The sequence below is a fragment of the Melanaphis sacchari genome, unplaced genomic scaffold, assembly GCF_002803265.2.
Source record: "Melanaphis sacchari strain LSU unplaced genomic scaffold, SCAv2.0 Contig4_pilon_pilon, whole genome shotgun sequence".
Classification (NCBI taxonomy): domain Eukaryota; kingdom Metazoa; phylum Arthropoda; class Insecta; order Hemiptera; family Aphididae; genus Melanaphis; species Melanaphis sacchari.
Genome location: NW_020271335.1, coordinates 9993951 through 10012957, shown reverse-complemented (window position 1 = coordinate 10012957; position 19007 = coordinate 9993951). Strand labels below are relative to the sequence as shown.

At 24.1% G+C, this 19007-nt stretch overlaps 3 protein-coding genes across 9 annotated transcripts; 1 reads left to right on the top strand and 2 right to left on the bottom strand.

Moving 5' to 3' along the window:
• Nucleotides 1-2145: 2145 nt before the first annotated feature.
• On the top strand, nucleotides 2146-3441 carry LOC112598887 (B-cell receptor-associated protein 31). 2 transcript variants are annotated; one of them, XM_025345546.1, is made up of 2 exons: nucleotides 2146-2252; nucleotides 2339-3441. In XM_025345546.1, the coding sequence occupies exon 2, from the start codon at nucleotides 2578-2580 to the stop codon at nucleotides 3217-3219; it is 642 nt and encodes a 213-aa protein (XP_025201331.1). In that variant the 5' UTR covers nucleotides 2146-2252; nucleotides 2339-2577; the 3' UTR covers nucleotides 3220-3441. The 2 variants fall into 2 exon arrangements, with proteins under 2 accessions (XP_025201331.1, XP_025201332.1); XM_025345547.1 differs by having other exon boundaries at nucleotides 2154-2256.
• Nucleotides 3442-5148: 1707 nt separating this feature from the next.
• Nucleotides 5149-12457, bottom strand: LOC112599114 (centromere protein J). Its single transcript, XM_025345866.1, has 8 exons — nucleotides 11797-12457; nucleotides 9523-9617; nucleotides 8943-9267; nucleotides 8032-8867; nucleotides 7803-7955; nucleotides 6421-6932; nucleotides 5552-5747; nucleotides 5149-5329 (listed from the first exon to the last, which is right to left on the bottom strand). Exons 1-8 carry the CDS (start codon nucleotides 11999-12001, stop codon nucleotides 5195-5197), a joined length of 2457 nt encoding a protein of 818 aa, XP_025201651.1. The 5' UTR covers nucleotides 12002-12457; the 3' UTR covers nucleotides 5149-5194.
• A 205-nt stretch (nucleotides 12458-12662) lies between these two features.
• On the bottom strand, nucleotides 12663-18569 carry LOC112598746 (jmjC domain-containing protein 5). Of its 6 annotated transcripts, none has more exons than XM_025345332.1 (9): nucleotides 17419-17612; nucleotides 16631-16773; nucleotides 16415-16568; nucleotides 16197-16349; nucleotides 15102-15319; nucleotides 14888-15037; nucleotides 14640-14811; nucleotides 14034-14086; nucleotides 12663-12791 (listed from the first exon to the last, which is right to left on the bottom strand). In XM_025345332.1, the coding sequence occupies exons 1-9, from the start codon at nucleotides 17531-17533 to the stop codon at nucleotides 12696-12698; spliced, it is 1254 nt and encodes a 417-aa protein (XP_025201117.1). In that variant the 5' UTR covers nucleotides 17534-17612; the 3' UTR covers nucleotides 12663-12695. The 6 variants fall into 6 exon arrangements, with proteins under 6 accessions (XP_025201117.1, XP_025201120.1, XP_025201116.1 ...); XM_025345331.1 differs by lacking the exon at nucleotides 12663-12791 and adding an exon at nucleotides 13274-13403 and having other exon boundaries at nucleotides 17419-17613; XM_025345334.1 differs by lacking the exons at nucleotides 12663-12791; nucleotides 17419-17612 and adding exons at nucleotides 13275-13403; nucleotides 18468-18569.
• Between the last annotated feature and the right edge of the window lie 438 nt (nucleotides 18570-19007).

Genomic DNA, 19007 nt, shown 5'->3' with positions numbered 1-19007 from the left:
AAATGTCTAATATTTATGTATTATAAAATATGTCTTAAAATAATATATAACATAATTTTATTCTTAAACTTATTTATTAAATAATTTAATATTATTGTAAATTTATTATATTATTAATATATTATTGTTTAATTTTGTTTTTATTGTAAAATTTTTCAGCATACCTGATTTTATTAAAAATGTTTATGTTCTGATTATAAAATATTATAAACAGATAAATTACGATAATGTGTTTACAGCAATATTATTAATGTTGTTGAATTTAGTATACTAATTATGATAATTTTCTAATCATGAATTTTCAGTATCTGTTATAAGAATGTCCTGAGGAAGTTGAGGATAAATCTTCTATTGAATATTTTCATTAATAAGTTTTAATGATGGAATCCGACCGAGTTTTTAGCTTGACGTGGAAGTTTTTGAATTAGATCTTGATCCTTATATTTATGAAAGATATTTCTGTATCATTGTGGATTTATTAAATTTTCATAAACCACAGAACTTTAAGACATTTATCTTTGGATATTGATTAGGGAAAATTTGTACATTATTTATTTTAGTAGATGAAGCAGCGGCATTAGATATCAGTGGCCTGATTATTGAAGTGTACAAAAGGAGGGATAATTTAATTTTAAGTCCCATTTATAAAAATTTTATTTCCTGGGTGAATTTTTTGTTTATATGGATATTCCATGTAAGTTTTTCATCTAAAAATTTAAATACAAAAATGTAATTATGTATAATAAAATTTATGTAATTTTTGAACCAGTTAGTAATTTAGTTTAATGAGGATTAAAGTTTTCAGATTAAAGAATTAAGAGAACTGTCTTTAATAAGGATTGTCGTAATGTTATATTATTCGTCAACATTACTAGTAAAAAATTGGCATGGGGATGTCATAGCAATACATAGGTAATAAAAAGAGTTGACATAAAAGATTTGTGGGACCCATATTTGATTTTGTGTTACAGAGATAATTCTGATGCGTATAATACATTAATAAAAATAAAATTCATAATAATATATGTAAAACTTCTAAGTCTGTAATGTTTTTGAATAAAATAACTAACATTGTTATTTATTCTTTTAATAAGTGTTTTCATCCAAATTTTATCTTTAAATGTTTATAAGTCTATAAAAATTAATTATGCTGGGTCCAAACGTTCCAGTATAAACTACATAAAAAAAAAAAAAAAATCAATTTTGTCATGAAATAATTTTACATATAAATTCCTGTTTTCCTTGTTAATTTTAATTTTTTTGAATTAATTATTAATTTTATTTATTAATTAAATTAGTCATAGGGTTTTTAATTTTGATCTCTCCATAATACATACTAGACTGATTTTTCTATCAAAAAACATCCTCAAAGTTAAAAATTGAAGCATTTTTTCGGCTACTTGTGTATACTTGATACATTAAAAAAGAAACACGCATTGTAATTTGTAAAATCATTTTATTTTATATTTATTTTAATCTCTCCATTCAAAATCTTGAAAATGAAATAATAAATTGTATAACTACCAAAACTTTTCTTATTCAGAATTATAGATTACACTCTTTATTACTGTTTTTAAATAATTCATTATTCAGCTATTTCAGTGGTATTATAAAGATTGCATCACGTCAAAACAATCTCCGTAACACAAAAGTAGAACATGCGACGTCATGCACTTTGGATGCACGGCCCAATCATAGACATTAGACTTTATTGTTAAACGCTTATATTTTATATTAGTATAAGGTACTATAAGCCTAATAAGTTAAAAGTACCTAATAGTTAATAGTTCTTTCCGTAGTCACGGCTCCCAAGTCCCAAATAGGCCAAATGATTATTTATTTTTTTCCGTACACCCGTAATAAATGAAATAAGAATCGACATTCCGGTAATCAAACGAAACAAACATTTTGTGTAATGACTACGAAATAATAAATACCTACCTGGTTATTGCATAATATTATTCAAAGACAGTTAATAGTTTTAAATTTTAATGAAGTAGACAGTAGTAGGAAATAAATAATAATACGTAGGTATTTGAAATTTACCGACGGCCCCCATTTTTCGTGTCCGATTGGTCGAGATACCGTGTTACACTAGGCAGTACGTGTATTTATATAATAACATGACTATAATATTAAATTATTATTGTTTTCATCTTTCATCTTAGTCATCCACGGATCCACGTATCGTACATAGATAACGCCGTCGATAAGTGAGAATTATCGCTGCATAAGCTTAACAAATTAAATAAGTAGGTATTTACTATTTACGATTTAAATATAATATCATTAATTCTGTCGTTCTGCGTTACTCATACTTTTTTTGTTCGTCAACCAGGTATGTCCTTGAGGCCGCCTACTTACCGGTGTTATTAATTTTGTCTTCGAACTTATTTCACGAAGCACATACTACATTACCTACCGTTGTTACTTGTTAGCCGATTTTTTTTTTATTTACATTGTACGGTGTCGTAACTTACGATACATCATATTTTACTAGTTACAACCCTCTCCGTCAACGATCGCTCCGAATCGCATTTCCATCGTCATCTCTTACAGCAATCCCGTATTAACACCATGAGTCTCCAGTGGACGATTATCGCGACGTTTTTGTACTTTGAAGTAGGCGTGCTGATGCTGTTCCTGGTGCCGTATATGTCGGCCCAGCGCTGGAACCGTCTGTTCCGGTCCCGGTTTTATCAGGCGCTCAGCGCCCAGGCCCAATGGTACTTTACGTTCTTACTGTTCATTCTGGTTCTGTTCCTGTTGGACTCTATACGTGAGATGCGCAAATACTCCAACCCTGAGCTAAACGACGCACACCAACACTTGGATCACGAAATGCAGGCCAACATGCGACTGTTTCGCGCCCAGCGCAACTTTTACATTAGTGGCATTGCCTTATTCCTCAGTTTTGTCATTAAACGTTTCATAGCTTTGGTCACCCTCCAAGCATCTTTGGTAGCCCAAAGTGAGGCGTCACTGAAACAAGCCCAGAGTGCTAGCGCTGCTGCCAAATCTTTGTTGACACGGGACGAAAACGGAGATGGTGAGTCTGAGGTGTTGACTGAGCTTAAAAAAGAACTGGAATCGATTAAGGCTGACCGTGATGCGATCAAAAGTCAAGCAGAATCTGTCTCCAAAGAATATGACAGGCTCATGGCAGAACATGAAAAACTTCAGAAGACTGTTGGCAACGAATCAAAGAAAGATGATTAAAATCTAATTCATTAAACTATTATGCATAAGTCTTAGGTACGTTAAAAATTATGCATTTTTGAATTTAAACTTCAAACTATTTGTTTGGCTTTTTACTATTTTTTGGGGTGTGTATTTTTTTTTTATTTTTTTTTTTTTGTGACCTAGTAACTAACATTACTAGAATTGTAAATCTCATAATTAATAATTTTTGGTATTGTAATACATGTAAAAAATATTTAGAGACTTAATAAATTAATTATTTTGTTGTATTTATACTATTAAAACATTTATTTTATGAATTTAAATGTTTTTTCTTCTCTTATTGTTCATTATCTGGTAAAAAGTAAATAAATTGATTTTGACAGCTTTTAGTAAGTTAATTAAATTTAACTTCTTGGTTAAATTTAAAAATAAAATATAAATTAAACTCAATGTATAAAAGTTTAATAATATTTTAAGAAGAATTTTTAAAAAATTCTACAATTTTTGCTTGATGCCGGCATTATGTTTACTTACTTGAATTTTGGATAGTGGTAATCTAATTTAGAAGGAAAACACAAACAGCTATAATTTTTTAACTCTAAATGATATAAAATACAAAAATATTACATTTCTAATGTTGTGTAGAAACGTAATAAGTTTTTGGTTATGTAATATAGTTACTTAATCAAAAATAAAATTTAGAGAGAATTAATTATTTATTTATTGAAATAATACAAGAGTAGCTACTAGCTGTAATAATAATTTATCATTTTTAAAAGAAATTAAAAAATACATTTTTTTAAAAGAAATACTTTTTTACTTTTTAATTTAATTTCATAAACTAATGATTTTAGATAATATAAAAATGTGTTGTTATTTAATGGTTCTTATGATAATTTTTATTTTATCAGTAATAAAATTAATACTTCTAAAATGTAATATATTTATCTCTATTATTATTGTAGAATGCCTTTTAATAAAACTGGAGATAATTGTACCAAAAAATAATTATAAGTATATAATTTTGAAGATACAAAATTATTTAAAATAAATATTAAGTAATGAGAGATATTTACATGTATAAAAAACTCGCTTTAAATAATTCCATTTAATATTATCCTTTGTAATTTGATATATTTTAAAATGTTTAAATTAAAGTCATTCTAACCATAATAATTAATAATACATAGTCAATATAAAAATATTATAGTTGATTTTCAGCTAAAAAATAGTATAACACTATTATATTTGTATTTTGGTAAAAAAAAAGTAAACTATATAGTAACCTTTTAATTTTGTAACTAGTAACATACTTAAATATTAACTAGGTATTTATTTAATTCCAATAACACAATATCAGGATAATTTTATTGGAATTGAAATACATGACAAGAAGAAAATGATATTAATGAAAACATAATTCATTAGAATTTTCAATCAACTTACTAAGACAAGAAACTAGTAACAGGACATTGTATTCTGTCGTTGCATTCATTTTTTAAAATTAAAAAATGTAAATATAAATTTTAATTAATACAATTGTATTATAAACAAGCAAATTTTTGATTTATACCTTTCAGATTAGCATAAGGTAGACAACAATAATTTATCCAGACAAGATGTTAATTACACCATTAATGTCTAATAGCTTAAAAAATGTTTATTACAAAAATATTGCATATTGAGTTCAAAAACTTACTATTAATATGTAACAAATAACAATAAATTTGTATATTATAAGATAACTTTGTCATGGTATTATAAAGTAAATTCATAAGTAGATTATATAAAACTATTAAGTAGAGATAATCATATAAAATACACATATTTATCATTTATATTATATAAAAAATGAAAAAATTGTATAAAAAAGTAAAATAAAGTATTTCAAATACTCAAACTAGCAATCATTATAAATCATAAAAAAAATAATTATAAATAATTATAAATAGTATTAAAATAAGAAAAATTTAATTTAAGAATCAACAATTTATAATAGTTTATACATTTTCTAAGACAATACACTGGTGTCCAATGTCAAATTACCATCCTTATCTTTTTTTCTAATTCTACCATCCGGATATTTGGTTTCATGTGACCCATCTGGATAAACAATTTTTGTTGTACCATCAGGATATACTCTTTTCTATAAAATTGAAGTATATTGATATTAATATAGGTTAAATATTCTGATAATTAGACATATAATACATTTTTGGTCATTAAATACTTATACAAAAAATATACCTAAATATAATTGTTAGAAATACAATTAGTTTTTATATGTTTACGTAAGAATGAAATAACTTTACAGCATTCATTAATTATATTATTATTTACCAATATAAACAATGAATAATAAACATACCTTGAATTCGTTGGTATGTATTTCTCGTTGGCCATTTAATAACACTAATTCACGATGTCCATTTTGATCCACTGTCAAAACTGAACCATCCAAGTAATTCCAAACTTCCTTATGATCTGGATAAACTGTATGCTTTTTACCATCTACATATTCAATTTCCACTTTTCCGTCTTTGTAATGCTTTTCGGTTTGCCCGCTATACATACAATTTATATAATTTACATTAATATATATAACATGTTTAAATAGACTAAGACTTCAATTATGTTAACTTTAAGGGGTATGACAAGATAATTGGTAAAGTGGTTGTTATATTAAACTATTTTTTGAAGAAGTAAGATTGTGTTTTTGTTACCAAAAATACATTTAATGAAATCATATGAACAAATTGAATATTTTAATAATGTTAATTTGAAATTAATGTTTGATATAGAAATACAGATATTAAATAAAACTATCATATAACTATACTGACACAAATCTCAGACAACTTACTGAATCAAATAAAACACTATTAAACCACATTACGTCTAGTTTAAATTAAATTTTTTTATTGAAATTGATAGCCACATTGAATTAAAATAATATAATAATATAATTCAATAAGCATATAAAGTTATATTTTTAAGGAATATTATGAGTTATGACAAATACATTTTTTAAATTTAAATGGTATATATTGTAATGGTTAAATTATTATTGATTTAAAATATGGTAAAAATATTTTTTAATACATTTTCTAGTAATTATAATGAGTTTCATGACATTAATTTTGTTTTCAAGTTTTCTAACCTAAACAAATATAGCTAGTTATTCCACTTGCCCAATCATCAAAATGTTAAGCACATAACTTTGAATATAAAACTTACTTAGGGAATTCAATTATCTCTAGGCCAGTATTGTATGTTGTATGGTATGTTTTGTTTTTAGCAAAATAATATCGTTCAGAATCATCTTTTGTTTCTTTCACATCACCATTATAATAAATCACTTTTACATTATTACCATCAGAAGAAATTTTTTTTAAATTACCATTAGAATACAAAATTTCTTTACGTCCATCTTCTAAAACTGTCTCACGGACAACACCCTGATTATTATGTTGAATATTATTCGATTCATTAATATTATTTTCATCATCACTATCATGAGAATGATTTTTTGAAGACAGATTTTCATCTAAAGACAATTCATCAGATGATTCATTATCGATAGTCGTAATCAAAGGGTTTCTCAATATAGATGCAGGAATGTTTTTAGTTTTAGGATCAATCATTGATGATATATCATCGGGTGATAATTTACTGATTTCTGCGTTGACATTATGAATCATTCTGGTATTCCTTAAAGCTTGTTTTTCAGACGATGTTTTGAATGTAACCTGAAATAAAAAAAAAATTATATAATCCATATCAAACCATATTGTATTATTTAGGGAATTTAGAGTACTCAATTATTACTAGTCCAGATTACATTAAATCAATTAGAGACTACTGACAAGCTAAATATTACCTAAATATTTTTAAATACACATTTAAAAGAACACTAAATTTTTAATCCTCTCAATAGACGCATCACAACTTTTATTTAGTTAAATAACAACATATAAGTATGGTATAATTTTTCAAGTTATTTAAATTTTACAAACAAGGATATAAAATAAAATATTTTAGAAAGAAAACCATTTTAAATTTATTCTTATAAGTTTGTTTTTATTATTTTTAAGTATTATTCTTTTTAAATGTACTTTATATTCAATATTAAATAGTATAAAATAATTTATCAAGATATTACAATTAAAAAAATTATCAAATTATATAATATTATTTCAAACAACAAAAGACTTTTTGTTAAAATATAAGAATTTCTAAACATTTAAATTGGACATTTAGAAATTAGAATTTAAATAATATACTTGTAGTATAATAATATGCTAGGATGTCGCTTATTATTAACATCTTTTACCAGAAATGCTACAAGCCTTTTGATTTTCAACCATTTTAATCTTTGACTACAAATAATTTGATGTTGGAGCTACAATATTTTGTTAAGTAAAAATTATTTGGAAAAATAGGTCCACCCAAATATGATATTAAAAATAGATGTTTCTATTACATTAAAATGTTCCAATAAATGTGTATTTAGGTATTCATCATAGCTAGTTAAAAAAGTTTCAATTCAATTTAGCATAATCTTGTAGAGTAATTGGTTTTCCTTTAATTGGTGAACACTTGGTTTAATATTGTTTTACTTTTTTATTTAAAGACGATTTTCTTAATAATTCAAGTTCATTGCGCAAAGCAATATTACTATTTTCCAATAATTTCATCTGAGTCCTTATTCGAGCTTGACCAGTTGCCCATCGAGCTTCTTTTTTATTAAATTCATCTTTTAACTCTGTTAACTATACATTAAGATAAAATTTTAAAATCATTAGTTTAAATTTAAAAATAAACAATGTAAAAACACTAAAAACCAACCTGTTCTTTTAATTTTTTTATTTCTTCTCTCTCTTGTCTATTAGGTTTATTTCTCAATTCTCTAGCATTTTTTTCATATAGAACTTTTTCTCTAATAAATTTTTTTCTTTCTTCCGCTAACATTTCTTCTTGTTTTTTTTTTTCATCATTTAATTTCTTTAAAAAATCTTCTTTACCTTTAAAGAACTTTTGTCTTTCAACCTCAAATTCTCGTTGCAACTTCATTAACTTAGTATTTTCTAATCGAAATCTTTCTATTTCAGATTCCAACTCTTCAAGTCTCTTACTAAGCATTTCTGTATCAAATGATTGGTCAAAATCTACATGTTTCATGATTTCAGATGTTTTAGAATAGTTTTCTAAATATTTCTTTTCATTTTCTGTTAAATTAACTATATCAACTTTTTTTTTATTGTTATCTCTTTTGTTACCATTTAAATTTTTATCTTTGAGTGCACATTCTGTTAAATCTAATGGATCACATTCTTGGCTAGAATCCGAATAAGAATCATCAGAATCATTGACATTTTGTCTAGGAGTAGATGAGTTTATTCTATCAAAATTTAAAGAACGAACTAGTCGTGATGCCGGTACTTCTTTATTATTTTTAGGACTTTGTCCATTTTCTAAGAGTTGACAGACAGTAGGTGACGATGCATTTAAATCAAAATTGTTAGCACGTTCTTCTAATATTTCAAATGCACGTAATTCCCTTTGTTCTGTATTATTATACTTTTCTTCATTATCTGTACAATCTTTAGGCTCATACCTATTCCAAGAATTAGCTATTTCAACTTTTTTTAAATCTAGGCGTGTACTTTTAGTTGGCTTAATAACTGAAAATAAATTTATAAAATTAAAATATAATATGTATTTTTAACAAAAAAGAAAAAAAACAATTATCTAATTACCTAATTCTGTTTTAGGAAATGGTTTGACTTGATTCAAACACTTTCTTGGTACTTTAATTTTAGATGGAACTGATAAAATTGGTTTCTTAAATTTCAATTTACCAGTTTTCTTTTTTACTTCTTCTATATTTAAACCATATCTAGCTAAACCTGTACCTTTTTTTAAATATGGTTTTTTAGGTTTAATAGTTTTGCATTCAATTTCATTTTCTAATTGTTTATCTTCAACAATATTCGTATTACGCTCTACTGCCTTTGCTTTTCCAATTTTATCAAAATTTTTATTCGGTGATAATATTGCTATGTCATCTCTTGAATTTGAAACCTAATTTAAATTTTAAAAATATTAGAAATCAAAATATCAAGTTTTAATATTATTTAATTATCTTAATTTATATGTATAAGAAAAATAATAGTACCTAATACATACAAATTTACCTACTTATAAAATTTGAAAAAATAATTAACAAATCAGTTTTATTTATTTCAATTTAGTATATTTCTCAAATAATAAATTACTTTTACTCAATATATTATAATATAATTTTTCCAATAAATTTGGATCATAATTAATACTAACCGGTGAAGAAATTATATCTTTTTGGTAACCAAATTTTTTTAATAGTTCTTCATCAATTTCTGAAAAAGAAGATACCCTATCGTCATAATGACCTTCTGAAATAAAAAAATAAAATTAAATATTAACAAAATATTTAAAAAAAGAACCTAGAAAATACATGTTTAGTTTAATTTAAGTTTTTAATTCTTAAAAATAAGTTCTGTTTATTTTGTTATAATATAAGATAAAATTTATGTATATGTATTTAAATCTTAAAAAAAAAAAATCAATTTCTTTAAAAATAATTCACAAAATATTACATGAATATCAAATATGTATAAAATGCAATTATGGTGGTTTCTTAATAATCTGACAGATATCAAACCAAAAGACTATCTGATTAACAAAAATGTCAGATCAGTGGAGGTTAATAAAAAAACAAATTTTACAAGCAAAGCAATAATGCAATAACTTTTGTTCTATTGAACATTTTCAACTTTTTGTTTTTAATTATGTTGTTATCTGCGCTACATTTAAATTCATTTTTCAATTTTTTTTAAAATTTTGTATGTAAAATTAAGAAATTAAAAAATTTTCTATTTGATATTTAAAAAAATCAAAATAGCCATTTTGTTGATATTATTTTTAATACATGTTCGCAAAAAAAAAAAAATAAAAAATGTTCAGCCATTTGTTTTTTTACAATATTTTGAAGTTTGCACAATTTTAAATTATTTTAAATAGATTTTTTGGATAATCAATAATCGCAGTAACAAACAACTGATAGACAAGAAATAAATTTGAATTTAAACAAACTTTAAAAATTATTGACTTAACCTTAATAAACGTTTTTGACACATTTTTTTTAAAAATTTAATTTACAAAATGGCTATCTTGATTTTTTTAAATATCAAATAGAAAATTTTTAATTTTTAATTTTCCATACAGGATATTAAAAATAAAAATAAAAAAATATTTTAAACGTACTGCAGACAATAATTAACAATTAAAAAAAAAAAAGTTGAAAATGCGCAATAGAACAAAAGTTATTTCTAATATCAGTTTATCATGAAACACACTGTATGTATGTATTATTATTTATTACTATACTTGGGCTTGCTATTTGTTCCGATTTTAACAGCATGTTCCAGTATCCCGCCAGTCATTAATTTTGTCCCAATTAACAGGAACCAAGAGAAAATAACTTTAATATTATATTATTTAATAATAAATTATAGAATAATATTGTATATAGTATCATTATATCATTATCGTATTATGTTATCTAAATGTTATTGACATGTTTTCAGGTTTATTTGTCTTTCTTTTTTTTAAAAAGCTACAGAAATTTTAAACTTGAGACTATAAAAAAAAAAGATTATTCAATATGATGTTCCGGTTTGGTAATTTTAAAATCTAGCAAAGACTTTTTTTAATTGCACACGCAATGCACATAGTAAAGGAATCCTTGGTAGCTTTATTACATTGCAGTATGATTTTATCAATTTTATTAGTTAGTTACTATATCATAAGTATCGATACTTTAAAAATAGTAGGACCAAATTATTGGATACATAACAGAACCGGATTAATGAATTATTTACTAAAAAAATAATTAATTTAGAAAAAAGTATTTAAATTATTTGTGTTATACAAATTATAAAAAAAAGTCTAGTTACATTAACGGCTAGTTTTCAATTTTATTTTATAAATTATGAAAGTTAATTTATTCATTTATTTTTTAAAGACAGCAGACGTATTTGCGCTTTATCTATTTTTAAATTCTACTTCAGATTTGCAATAAAATATTAATTATCAGGACTTTAAATTAAACTTTGATACTGAATAAATGATAAATATTTTAAATATTATTGTACTAAATTTCATAGACAATTACAAAAAATTTAATAAATTAATAATAATGATCCCTTAAAATTTGGGGCCTATCATATTATAGTGAATCATTAAATGGATCAATATTTTTAAATGAATGATAATTATTACTTATTTATTTAAATTTAATAATTCATTTCAACTTTTAAAATAATTACAATTTTATAATTTTATAAATACCTACTAATAAATTTTAAAAACTAAATTAATTATACATTAATTTTTTAATTTTTTATAATAAAAAGATAGACTTTGGCTATTATCTATTTTCCATTTTTATAATTAAATTAGAAGTTTTATTTCCTTACATTTAAATTTATAATATATCGCACATGAAAGAAAAAATATATATATTCTTATGCTCGTTCTTATGGTTATTTAAATGAAAATATAATTATGTACCTTGCAAATTTTCTGGAATATCAAATGATCTTAACACATCTTCCATCTCATTATTCAATGTGTCCATAGTCGGATTTTCGCATAATTTTTGCTGTTGCGAATCTTGCCAAGCTTTTAATTCTTGTACACATTGCATAACAGTAGACATATTAAATTCGGATCCATAATCCTTCATAAGATCCATTATGTCACAATTTGTACTCATTTCACATATAATAGGGAAAATATGTTAGAATCTTAAAAACCATATATAAATACTATAACAGTTAAAAATGTATGCATTATAATGCGCAGTGGATAACTCGTTTGATTTTAATGATGAAAGTGTAACAAAAAAGTATGAGCTTTAAAAGAGCCTTCACAGGCACACAGCAGATAGGCTAATAATAATTTAACTAAATATAATATATTACTTAAGTTGCTTAAAATTTAAATAATAACAAAAACAAGTTTTACACAATATTGTTATCAGATACATTTTTGGCGGTAATGCACAGTAATGATAAACGTAAATAAGTCATGATAAGTATGTTAAAAACAGAAATGTCTAAGGCAACGGTTCTCAAACATTTTTTTTTGCGTAACACTATCATAGTATCATCAATTAATCGTGTACCGCTAATGACTAAAGATAGAACGATTCAAATTTTACTGAGTTAAATTCATTAATTTTAAATAACAAGACAAAAAAATAATACAATATAGTTATTATTTATTTATTTATACAGATTTATAAGTTTTTTTTAAGAATAAAATAATAATTTTTCAATAAGAACCATGGATTTGTAGGTTTAATGTTATTAGAGATGAAATATAATAAATAAATAAATAATAAATAATTTTATAATAACTATTTCAAACACAAATAAAATATTTATTTTTAATTTTCCGTTTTACCACTATGCTGCTTTTTGCGTAGCGCCGTCCATCATGTAGTCTTTAGGGTGCCATACTACCACTGCTGGAACACGTACCACAATTTGAAAACCACTGGTCTAAGGTAATGATTAAAAATAAAAAATGAACTTCCTTTTTAATTTATCAATCTTCTAACAGTTTAGGTTTTATGATTTAATATATTTTAACTTATAATGCGTCCAAAGAATAAACATTAAAAATGTCTGTCAGTGTACTTTGTAATTCTGCTTAGTAGAAATGAAGAATTTGCTTTTATTTTATTAAAAAAAATATTTGAATTGAACCAATGGCGTAGGTAGGAATTTTAGTTTGTGGGGAGGTGGGGGGACAAAATTTCAAAATTGTTCATGATAGTCATGTGGATTATATAAAGTCAAATCCACAAATATGTAGGTAGTAACTAGTAATTAATTTTAGTAAATGAAAATAATAAAAGAAATAATACAATATAGAACTTAATACTATAGAACTTCTTACATTTATTTAAAAAAAACGTATTATTTTTAAATAAATACTAAAATTTATTATTGTAATTGATTTACTAACTTACAAATTTACTCTTAACAATTCATTTCACACTTATAACTTCATGCGCCTATTTTTTTCAGCAAATTTGTTTTGGATTTAAGTTCTTCTAAAATGTCTCTTTCAGTGGATACCAAAATTAATGACTCAAGTCTTTCTGTTTCCTGTATCATTGTTATTCATTATTTACTTTTTACCTAAAATTTTCAGAGAAGGATAGGGGGAAAGCGCCCCCTTTCCTTTGCCACCCTCATAGCTATGCTTCTGAATTGAACTAATTGAAGCATAATAAAAAAAAAAAAAAAAAAAAAAAAAAAAACTGAAAAAAAAAATATTTTTTTTGCGCTAAGTTTACCAGTTTAACAGTTATAATGTTTATGATTTATTGTACTTTTTTCCTATAACTCTATATTAACTATAGCACAGAATAAATGATTTTCATTTTCATTTATCCTGAGATTATAGCCTAGCACTTTAATCTTTATCATTTAGCACAGCTTGTGACTCGTGTAGTTGTGTACTGTGTAGTTATATTATTAATTTATTATACATTAATTTGGTTAGTTTACCTATAAAAATATATCATAATACTCAATTTGATTTATCTGATCAAGAACTAGTGATTATAGCTTTAAGGCTTAGTTTTAAAAAAGTAAACAAATATATAAAGTGTATTCTACTTATTTTAATTTCAATATAGAATACAATTAAATAATAACATATATTCAAATGGATTAAAATTAACAACTATTGATTATGAACTACATCCACCAAAAACTGACGGAAAAACTTACTGAAAGAGATTCAACTCTATGCCACCAACCAGATGGTATAAATAACATTTCACCTAAAAAGTATACAAAATACATAAACTTACATGATTATAATTGATAAACTTATAAGACCCATGGAAATAAGAGGGTACCAAAATAATCAACTAAACCTATTGCCTCTAGTGGCATAATAAATTGATTCCTTCTAATATTTTGTTTTCTAGTAAACAACAATAAGTAATACTAAGAATTAAGATAAGGCTAATACTCAGTCTAATTAGTAAAGATTTTAATTTTGTTTACTAAGGTCCATTAATGGATATTTAAAATATGCAAAACGGATAAATAGCCTATTATACTAATTTTAATTATTATTATTGTTTAGATATATTTTTTTTTAAGAATTAAAATTTTTGAAAAGAAAATTACATAAATAATATAAAATGTTATTAAATTGTTTTGGTACAAAAATGTCATGTAAAAATAAATTAAAAGTAGGACACATATAACAGTCAACAAGACATTCTGTATAACTTAATTATCTTTTTTGTCGCATAGATTTTTATTATATCCATATAATAAATACTAGTTATTAAATAAAATTAAATAAATGTTTTTAATAAGTACCTTCTTTTAAAATACAATGTGTAGCTTTGGCTTTAGAGAAATTGGGAAATTGACTTAAATCAGGGGTAACTGGATCTACTTGTGCAGTATTCTTAAGAAATTTATCATCATATGGATATAAATAGCTAGACCACTTAGGATCATACAAAATAATAAATTTTGATCCCAGCACCTACAGTTAAATAAAAATATTTATTAAATTCATTAAGATTAGATTAAATTAAAACAATATAAATATTAAAACAAACTTGAGCTAAAAAGTTATTCTTTGGATCATAATGTGTAGGAGACACGGTTCCTTTAGGACCTAACCATGCATTTATGTCAGGTTCAACATCATCCACATCTGTTAAATAACAATACTCTGGGATTCTAATATCATCTTTTAATTCTGGAATCTAAAAATAACAATTTACTGATTTAATAATATTGTTTATTTTTTCATTACTTATATTAATTTACTTGATTGAAAAGTTGATGTTGTGCAAGGTATGTTGGTTTTTCACCTTCTTGAACAACATGGATCTTTATGAATTCTTCAAGTGTTATTAATTTTTGACTCCAATCAGCATCTGCATAAGATGATCCAATTTCAACAGGAACTAATCTAGCCCCAGCTAATTTTATAAGATAATTTAAATCTTTCCATTTATTTAGAGCAGGCCAGTGTTCCATACTGCCTGCAAAATTGTAAATTAAATAATATTTTGCTCAATAAAGGTATAAAATGATGTATAATTGATAATAGAAAAAAATATATGGAAAAAAACTAACTTGACCAATACTTTTAATTACATACATGTATTCTTTGTTCTCTTAAAAGAATGCTACACTCACAAGTAATATCTCTGTCTTGTTAATGTATAACACAGTACATTTGTATTCAGCAGGATTCATTTTATGTTGTTAACTTTAATATTAAAGTAAATTTACCTATTTTAAAACTTTTAGGTAAGAATATAAGCTGGGGCATCTCATAGGCTTTTATTAATATTACAATTTTAAAATTATGAGTATTTTAATGTGGTAATATTTTACATAGTTATAATTCAATTTAAAATAATATCAATAAAAACCTATAAGATGTCCAAGATTACATACTTATTTTTAAGTTTGGTAATAAGAAATTTTTTCTTACAATAAAATCAACAGCACAAAATTATTTTTACTGAAAACAAATATGCTATATTGTATTTTTGTCAAATAAAGGTAATACATGCGAGTGTAGCAATAAATTTAGCAATATTAAAATTTAAAATTTCCATTTTAAACATACTCTAATTCTAATACTAAAATATTGAATACCAATAGAAAATGAAGATAAAAAAAAATGTTATAAATAATAAATATTTTATAGATAAGCAACATACACTAAAATTAATCGAATTCAAGTCTTGTGTTTAGATTGTAAGATGTATATAGTATATACTTTAAACATAAATTAGTTGAAAACCTACTCATTATTTTAAAAACTATAAATTTTGTTTCTTATGGCTTTTTTTCTAGAAGAAATATAATCTATCAATGATTTACATAGTATAAATTATTATAATTAACCTGTAATTTTAATAGGTTTTTTAGATTTAAGATAATCCCTTAAAAATGTTTCTAAGGATGGTTGATGTAGTGTTGGAATATGATCACCAATTTTATGGAATGCATAACTGTTATTTTTTGATTTGCTATTATTACACAATTTAACTGGATGCTCTAAAAAAATAACATGATTTTTGTTACACGACCACATTATCTGAAATCTAAATTTATTTTTATACCAATAAAAGTCTGCTGTAGAGCTTTACACAATAACGTTGCAGCTACAGTTAATTCATTTCTAAATGCATTACCCATTAGCAACCCCATATCAATTGCTTTTATAGTTTTTTTTAACATTCTTTCATCATTTGCAGTTTTTAATAATAACTTGGTCTAAAATTAAGAAAATAAATGTTAAAACATTAATATTCTAAACATAAATTATTACTACTTACCTTAAGCAAGCTAGCATGAGAATAAAGTTTACGCATGTCATCTGAAGCATCAGCCCAGGAACCAGTATGAAGTGACTCCCATACTTTTTCTAAGACAGCTTCAACACTGGATAATGCAACTTTTGAATTATCAGTAAGGGAATCTAAAAATAATCATACAAATTAATTAAAAACGTTGTTACAGTTATTTACTTAAGATACTAAAATATAATACATACTATATTCATGTTTTAGATTAATAAAATTAATCAGCAAAAATTTATCAATTATATTTTTAAAAAAGGATAAACAAATATAGTACTCAACTATAAACTTCAATAATTTCAACTTTTAACAAATTAAATTGTTTTTGAAATTTTTTCAATAACAGTTAGATAAAAAATAAATATATATTAATACTTTGTTATTTGAATGCTTGGAAATAGTTTCTATCAGAATATACATAATCTATTAAATTACTACTATGGATTAAATTATTTCCTGAATCAAACATTAATATTGCTAATATTCATTATTATATTTGGGTCCTAGATTACATGTTGTACATGTTAAATTAGGTATCATTTAGCATATACCATATAACTAATTGATACTTAATAATTGTTGTTTTCAATATTTAAACACAATAACATGCCACAAGCCACAGGTTTTCACATTAATAGTATTTAGTATTTATAATAAATATTATATATATAAATATGTTATACACTGTTGACTTCTCTACATATACATAAGCATTCATTCTAAATTGTAAACTGAAAATCATCAACATTTTTTTAATTCCTTACCATTCAACGATTTTCGAAATAAAAAATCTAGCGAGTTATGTACATTGCTATAGTCAAATTCAGCAGATAAAGATGATTCTAAATGTTGTAATACTTCGTCAATAATAATATTCATAATACTGTTAATCAATATATTGGTAATAATTGTATTACAATATATTCATAAATTAATGATCAAATAATTTTTGAATCATAAAAACATAACAACAAAATAAAATGTAAAACTTGAATCTTTCAAATATTCTATGAAGAAGTAATGAAAAGTAAACGTTCAACTAGAATTTAAGCTTAATATCAAGAAGATATAAATCACAAATAGTTATATAGTATTTATATTTTATTAATTACTTTAAATTTTAAATAAAAAAAATAGTCTATATCTATAATCTATAAAAAATATAAAGTTAAAATCATGTTGAAATTTACAGATTTGTGATATGAATGATAACGTTTATCAGTATTCATAAATACGCTACAAGTTAAAATATTTGAATAAGCGAGTTTTCACTTTTCGCGAAGAAAACAAAACTACGAAAGCAAACGGTTAGTTAATTTAATTATTTTATCAAATATTAGCTGTTTATTAACTGTTTAACTGATAGGTCTTGTGATTTTTGTTCATCGCCAAAACGATCCGTAAATAAATTTGTATTATAAATAAGGGATATTAGAAACACTAAACTGCTAAAGAAATCAATATTTTACTATATATTTAACAGTTTTGACATTCATTTATCACTGAAACAATATTTAGTCACCGAAATTTGGATATATCCAAAAGACCATAAATAGATAGAAAACAAAAAATCTTAACACTTTTGCTAAAAAGCATCAAAATATTCAAGATTTATTCAGCCATTAGATTTTTGATTTTGATTTTTAAGGCGCAAATATTACTCAGTATAACAATTTTTTTAATAATTATAAATTATAAATAAATATAATTGTTGCTAAAGAAAGTATTCATTTGAAAACAATGATTATGACTATACATATAATGTAATTAATTATTTTTTTATATAATATATATAATATAAATGTATGCTCACCTTGGCGTGTAATACGTGTGGATGCACGGTAAACAAACAGAGTAATATACTACTATTCATTTACTTAGACGATACTTAACATGCACAATCACCATCTTGTCCGTAAGACAAAAATAGGAATGACTGGTGTATATCAAAAAATCGAACGCGTGAATGTATACTCCACACGCAGAGTTAAATCTAGGTATACTTCAGGGGCATTCGCCCCCCCCCCCCTGAAATTTCTTTTGCATTCCCTGATAAATAAAACTTTCAATAAAGTGTACCTATTTATAAGAAAAACAAATCCAAAATACTCGTTACAATTAACGCACCTAATGGTGTTCAATAAAATATAATTTATTCGTATCAATGTTTTATACCGTATTGCCGGTATCTACCTACTGACTTTCCCAAAATGGCCAAAATTATAACAGTTATAACTTATAAGATAACGAAAAATAATCACAAATTACAATTAATAATGACGGTTGGATTACGATATAATCTAAAACTACTTGCGGTACGTATTCATAATACTAAAATGTATTGTCATTCACT